The following is a 7370-nucleotide window of genomic DNA, read 5'->3' as shown; positions in this document are numbered from 1 at the left end:
TCTGACAATATATAGGGGGCACGGTGGAGCAACTGGTTAGAGCGCTGGCCTCACAGTTCTGAGGACTGGGGTTCAAATCCCGGCTCCACTTGTGTCTGCATGTTCTCCACGTGACTGCGTGGGTTTTCTCCGAGCTCTCCTGTTTCCTCCCTAACCCCCTCAAAAAGACATTATTTAGAGAATCTAAATTGCCCCTTAGGTGTGTTTGTGAGTGTGTCTGTCTCCATGTGCCCTGCGATTGGTTGGCAACCAGTTCAGGGTGTACCCCACTTCCTGCCTGATGACAGCTGGGATTGGCCCTTGTGAAGGTATGCAGCTTAGAAAATGGATGGACGGATAACTGGAGTTGGATTTGTTTAAAGAAGGTAATGCATCATCTGTAATTACAGATCGCTAAAATTTGCAATTGCAGACTTTTCATAAATTTATTTTCGTTATTATTTTTTGTTTATTTTATAAACACTTCATGTTGACCTTTCATTTTTATTTTTAGCTGTCACCTTTGAATAATGGTCACATATGAGTGGACTTGTTTGCTGTTGTCATCGAGACACGCACCTGCACATTTTCTGGCTGGTTACTTTGTTACGCATTTATTGGTCCTTTACCCCACATCTGTGTTTGCGTGGGTCTCGAGTCAGATAAACCAAAATTTCAGGGTTCTGCTATTTCCAGCATGTGTTACCTTTGACACTCTCTGGAAAAAAAAAAAGGCCTTAACTTCCAACACTACTGAATGCCATCCATTTCTGCCACCACAATCCTCACATATTTCTTTCTCTGCTGGTGTTGGGATATTTAAAAAAAAAAAGGCTTAATCTGGTATTTTATGACTGAAACATTTTAGGGCTTTAATTCAAGCAAAGGCCAATAAACTTATTTAACGCCTTGTTCCTCAGAGACTTGTTTAAAAAAAAAAAAAAGGCCATTGCAATAAGGTCACAAAGAAAAAACGAACACAATAAAAACGTTTTCAAGAATGTAGCTTTTCATTGATATTCACTGATTTTTAAAGATGTAACAAACGTGGCAAACTACTACTTATTTATATTATGATAACAACTTAGCCTGTGCAGTTTCTGCGCACTTTTTGACAAATCTTTATGCTCACAATATAAAACAGTTCCTAGTGTCTTAAAGTACAGAGTTCTATTGTTTTAATGTGAGCTTGGGTGGAAGCGGTAAGTGATGCTGCAGATGGAGGTGATATTCTGTTCGTAAGTGGGCACGGCTCCATCACTAATTGGAATCTTTTATTTTCTGGGTAAGCATTACTAAATGTAGGTTCGATCAAATGGAAACACAACTTGCAAATTTGCATCTTCTCGTTACAGGAGAATCACTATGTTCACATCAGCAAATGTACTATGAGACGTATTCCTATTTGACTTGCATGTTATATAAAGAAATGTATGTGGAAAAAGATCATCTTACTTTTTCATCTCGCCACTTACCTAAAGCAATCCAATTCATGACATGTATCCAGAGTAGATGGAATAGAATGCTCATCCAGTACTTGAATGGCATGGTCAGTTATTAACTTGTTGAACCCCAAAACAACTGTGAAACAGACATGCTGACCACTAACTACACTCCCATGCATTATCTCAAAGGCCTTCCAAAGAAATCTAGTGATTCATGAAAGACAATACAATGTCCTGTCCTGTGCAACAATATCGATCTTTTTCCAAGCAGGTTGTGTTCGTTTCACCATATGCGCTTCTCCTAAAACAGATGCATTCAATCAACAACAATAAACAGGTCCATTACAAGACTTTGTGTACGCAAAGATAATACAGTACTACTATTTTAATTGACACTGTAAAAGAAGTAAAATTTAACAATCTTTGACATTGTGCTAGTAGTGGTATAGAATTACATCATCATACTGAGAGCTGTTTGTAATGTCACGCCGTGACATGACAGTGGTTGTTTGATTAGGTTGTAATTTAGTTCTCTAATTTTCCAGACTAAATATATACAAACCGGAGAGAACACTCATCTGTGCAATCTTTTTCCGAGACAATCTCATTCACTACTTGGAACCGACTGATAGCTGCGTGGTCTCCTCCTTAGCACACTCACTTTCTCTTACAGCCTCTCCAGTGACTTCCCCATCAAATCTTGTATTCTTTTCCAAATTGATTTGAAATTCTCCATCCAGGCCTGTCTCCTCTCCTCCCTGAAGATCCTCCACTTTCTCTTCACCTAGTGTACACGTGGCCATTAAGATGATTAATGATTCATCTTCTTCTAGCACCTTTGTTTGAAAGGATCTTTTGACTTTGTCCAAAAACTTATGGTCAGACTCCATTCTGAGCTTGTTGGCCAAGATCAAAGTAGTCCCTGGCTGGCAAAAGTGCTTTAGGGTGGCCAGAAGCTCCTGCAGAAAGTCATGATGGTAGACCACATCAGCTGCCAGGATGTAGTCATAGCGATAGACCGAAGTGGGGTAGGTGCTCTCCAGGTTGTAGCCCCAGGAAAGAGGGGCCACCTGGGGTGTGTGCCTGCAGCGTCCCCTGGTGTTCTTGCTCAGGTTGAATCTCAGGTTGTTCAGAGCATCTGGAAGGTCAGTGGCAGTCACCCAAGCCCCTGTTGAACACACACGACACTATAAAATGTGATGTGCTCACACAAGTGTGTCTGCGTGTGTGTCACCGACCGAGCAGCGATGCCACAATGGACAGCAGGCCTGTCCCTGCTCCGATCTCCAGTACAGCTTTGTCCATGAGATTCAGCTGCTTCCGATGAGAGTCCAAGTACTGACAGAGAGCCAAGGCCTGGGAATAGTACACATGATATTTATGCTACAGTCTCACATTGAGGAAGAATACATCTGGGGTCGCCGGTACGCTGACTGACTGGTCAGCATATGGTTCAAATGCGGCCTGTTCCTGTGTGTTCTTTGAGCTTTCTCTTCATGCCTGCATGGATTTTCTCTGTGGGTACTCCGGTTTCCTCCCACATTCCAAAAACATTCATGGTAGCTTAACCAATGGCTCTTGATTGCCCTTAGCCGTGTATGAGCTTGTGAATAGTTGCTCGACTATACTGTCTATGCCCTGTGATTGGCAGGCACCCAGAGTCAGCTAGGATAGGCACCAGCACACCCGCGAGCCCGGTTAGGATAAGCGATACAGAAAATGGATCTATGCAGAGACATCTGGGTTGATAAGATGACTCACCGCAGGCCATATCATTCCTGCGTAGGAGTCAAATCCTTCTTGGATGACAATCTCCTGCCCGACGTAATTATACATCTCTTTATCTGTCCGAAAGAAGAAACATGGGGTCCACCCTTGTTTTTGCTGGTTGTGGGCAACTTCACTGTCTGTCTCCTCTAAATGGCACAAAGGAGAAAACATGATATACTCCCCAGTAATGCCAGAGTCAATGGCTATGACTGGGAAAAAAAGGCAAACCCCCCTCCCAACTGTCAGACATGAAATCAAACTCAACTTTTCTATTTTGGGTCAATTAGGATTACCAAAATTACTTCTATTTACTAAATGGGAGATTAGTGAGACAGATTTTTTTTTCCACAAATACAATTTATTTACTGTATAGTAGACAACGCTGTCATGGCTCAAAACAATGGCGCCCCTACGGTGCCAATATTTTTAGCCATGACAGTCCCTGTACTCTAAATCCGCATTAGCCTCTGACATTTCCTCTTACCAATCTCCTCTTTCTGCTCTTCATCATCCTCCATCGCCACCGAGCTTCTCGTGCTGTTGACAAAGTATCCATATGAAATGCACTAGTCTTTGACAACTATAAGAGTACATGGGGAAGAAGAAATGTTAAAAATATATCTTCTTGTTACACATCATAAAGCAGTCACCCAGTTACAAAGCACAATTCCAAAGCTGAATATTTTTTGCTCATCATTTTCAACCTATAATTAACTGAATACAAAGACGAGATAATGTCCAAACTGATACGTTGAATTTTTTTTACTTGTAAATATTCACATACAGTCCAGTATTTTAAATTTTATGGTGGTGCCTCACAGATCGGAGGACCGGGGTTCAAATACGGCATCGACTTTGTGGCGTTTGCTTGTTCTCCCCATGCCTGTGTGGGTTTTCTCCCACACACATCCCAAAAAATACACAAGATAGCTTGATTGAAGACTCTAAATTCCCCATAGGTGTGAATGTGAGTGCAAATGGTTATTTGTTTCTATGTGCACTGCGATTGGTTGGTGACCATTTCAGGGTGTACCCAGCCCCTTGCCTGAAGATATATGGGATAGGCTCCAGTGTGCCCACGACCCCAGTGAGGGTAAGCGGCAAAAGAAAATGGATGGATGGATGGATATTTGAAAATGACCACAGCGCAGTTTTCCAATTTACATCAGCCCATCCCAATCCAGCTTGGGCCCACAGAAGCCGGTGGCGTTTCTGGGTGTTGTTGATGTTTGGCATTGCATCATTTTAATGTGCATTTCTAATAATAATAATCGGTCCACCTATCCATTTTCCGTACCACTTATCCTCACCTAGATTGCGGGCGTGCTAGGGCCTAAGTTAGCTGACTCCGAGCGAGAGGCGTGGCACACTCGGAACCGGTGACCATTTCAGGGCACACATAAACGAACCACCATTTCCACTCACGGTCATTTGTATATATATATATATATATATATATATATATATATACACCATCAGAGATATAGTTTAAGCCTTTTAAGGAACAAAATCGTGTACCTCAATGTAACATTTGGAAAGAAAAAAGAAAAAGGAGATTTTTAGTTCAACAATGTTTTCAAAATTTTCTTTCACTTTTCTTTCATTCCATGTTACAGTGCCACCTTTTTCTCAAATCCATTTGGAGACACCCTATGGTTTTACTGCCTTCATTTTTCTCCATATTTTTGTCATCAAATGCATTGCTCCCCTACAAAATTTTGTATTTATTTTCCATGGAATAAGTTTAGTTTTTAGCATTTAAAGGAAGGGGACACGACATCTGAGAGTCATTATCAGCTACTTGTTCACAGACCTTAACCACCTTACCACTGGAAATCCATCTAAGCTACAAAAACAACAACTACTGACTAAATCCCACCTTACCTTTGACCTTTAACGTAACTGCAGTCGCGTTTTAGTCCCGAGAGAGTTCTAGGGTGAAGTCTGTGTGCATCTGGAGGTATCTGCTAGGGGGTTTTAGAGACTGAGCATCTCGGTGGACCCTCCCATCATCATCATCATGATCATTATCCTCCTCCTCCTCATCTTCATCATGCCCACAGGGGTGCATGTGTATTTTTAGAGCTGCCGCCCTGGTAAATAAACTCACGCAGCGGCAGGAGCATGCACGTACACACAATTATGATTTGTAAGGGAGAATGCCAAATATGTCACGTCACAAGCACTGGTCATGAATCTCCGGTACTCCCTGTCTTCTGGGCCGGGCCCTTGTGGGAGGCCTCCTAAATTTCCTTTGATACAATGTAACACATGTGCATGATCACCCTGGCTTGGCTAGTTCGTGTGTGGTTCCAACTGATTGAACGATTCAGATCAGTAACAGATGTGTTCACCTTACTAAAAATACTCCCCGATACTTGTTAATGCTTGAATTTATGTGATGTATGTACAGTATTTATATAAAACAAAAGTCAAGAGTCTATTCTGTTTTTTTTCATGTGCGCTGACTGCAGATGATAGGAGGTCAGATCCTGCAATTTTATTGGAATCACGTAGGCACCCAGAAATGTTTTGCTGGCTTGGGTTTCTTCACCAGATATTGACAGTAACTGGATCAGGCTTGTAGTTGCGTCTACATCAGACTAGCAGTCCCCCCGAAGGTGCAAAGTAGGACGGTGTTCCAACATAAACTCTCATTAGAGCTCTAAGAGCTCCCTCACGTACTTTAGAATAGCCTTTGACCCTAAAGTTCAGTTCACACCAGGCATCATCGGTTCGAATCCAAGCACATTCCTAATGCTTCCATACTATATCCCAATCGCAGGAAACGCACAGGTCATAAGGTCATTGCTCCACTTTTATTTTTAATGTGGAACTGTGGATCGAACTTATATGGGGAAAAAAAAATTGAGATAAGACTTCTTAAGCTTGGTGATCGCAGCAAATTAGCTGTGTGCCTCGGCGAGAGGTTGTTTACAATGTGTGCTCAGGGACTGTAATAGCTTTCAGCTGCTGAGTTGGTTTTGACAAAGACACACAGTCTACCCGGATCACAAAGCCTTTGCGAATTAATCCGGCGTTCCACTGTGGGACTCCCTTTGGCAGCCAGGATCCTGCCCATCTTCTGGCCACTAGGCAGAGAATGTTGAGGGATTAGCCCATGTTCATGTTACCAAGGCTTTTAACCTGCCTATGTTTAAAATATGTTTTCTGGTTTGGAGCAAGAAATAGCGCATGTGCTTGTAAGACGAGAATGTTGTCCTTACTGTTTTATGAGCAAATTTACCGGTGGAGCAATCTAGTGAAAATCCCTTCAATATTTTTGGGCGCTCAGTGGTGCCACCACACCCTGCCACTTTTCAGCCTACCACTGGTGTGCTCCTTTGATCACTTTTCACAGCCCTTATTTGGGACTCTCCAAACCGATCGGAAGTCGCATCGTTGTGTTTTGAGCTACGCTATATACATTTTCTGGCACAAAAATGCTTTCAAATGAAGCAGAAGCAGCATTTCAGGTTTTGCCTCGCCAGACTGACACCACAAAGGACCGTATTGTATTGTACTTGTTGGTTCATACATCTATCAACGTATATTTTAATGAAGAGAACCCTTAGCTTTCCGTTGATACCCGACATGATGTGGTTTCCGATGTTTTGCACATGGTGGCAGCCGATTTGTCGTTGATTTCTCATTGTTGTCTGACTTTTCTCTCAGACATTTCACTGTTACCTCTTGATAATCCATCCATCCATTTTCTTAGCCGCTTATCTTCACATGGGTCGCGGGGAGTGCCGGAGCCTATCTCAGCTCTCAAGGGGCAGGAGACAGGCTACACCCTGAACTCGTTGCCAGCCAATTGCAGGGTACATGGAGACAAACACCCGTACTCACAATCTCACCTAGGGGGAAATTTATACTGTCCAATTAATGGTGCATGTTTTTGGGGATTTGGGAGGAAACCGGAGTGCCCAGAGAAAACCCATGGAGGCAAGGGGAGAACATGCAAACTCCACACAGGCGGGTCTGGGATTGAACTCGGGACCTCAGAACTGCCACCATGCCGCCACCTCTTGATAAAATGCATTCATTTTTTTCCCGATGCATTAAAGTAAGAAAGTCAACTGGGCAGTAATCTTTACTCGTTTTTCTGGTGTTTGTATCACATTTGAATATCAATATCACGGAGTCCATACTTTATGGGCTGTAGTGTAGCTT

At 42.6% G+C, this 7370-nt stretch overlaps 1 protein-coding gene across 1 annotated transcript; it reads right to left on the bottom strand.

Moving 5' to 3' along the window:
- Positions 1-17: 17 nt before the first annotated feature.
- Positions 18-4561, bottom strand: LOC133498341 (protein-lysine methyltransferase METTL21C-like). Its single transcript, XM_061815045.1, has 2 exons — positions 2663-4561; positions 18-2592 (listed from the first exon to the last, which is right to left on the bottom strand). The coding sequence occupies exons 1-2, from the start codon at positions 2727-2729 to the stop codon at positions 2036-2038; spliced, it is 624 nt and encodes a 207-aa protein (XP_061671029.1). The 5' UTR covers positions 2730-4561; the 3' UTR covers positions 18-2035.
- Positions 4562-7370: the final 2809 nt, after the last annotated feature.

This window comes from Syngnathoides biaculeatus, chromosome 3, assembly GCF_019802595.1.
Source record: "Syngnathoides biaculeatus isolate LvHL_M chromosome 3, ASM1980259v1, whole genome shotgun sequence".
Classification (NCBI taxonomy): domain Eukaryota; kingdom Metazoa; phylum Chordata; class Actinopteri; order Syngnathiformes; family Syngnathidae; genus Syngnathoides; species Syngnathoides biaculeatus.
Note: the sequence above shows the minus strand (reverse complement) of the source record. Positions and strands in the feature narration are given on the sequence as shown.

What these genes read in the sequence shown, in the direction of transcription:
- LOC133498341 (XM_061815045.1), bottom strand. Translation starts at nt 2,729, where the DNA reads ATGGACAAAGCTGTACTGGAGATCGGAGCAGGGACAGGCCTGCTGTCC. An exon ending in CATTGTGGCATCGCTGCTCG is followed by an intron (nt 2,593 to 2,662) that starts GTCGGTGACACA and finishes TGTGTTCAACAG; the next exon opens with GGGCTTGGGTGACTGCCACT.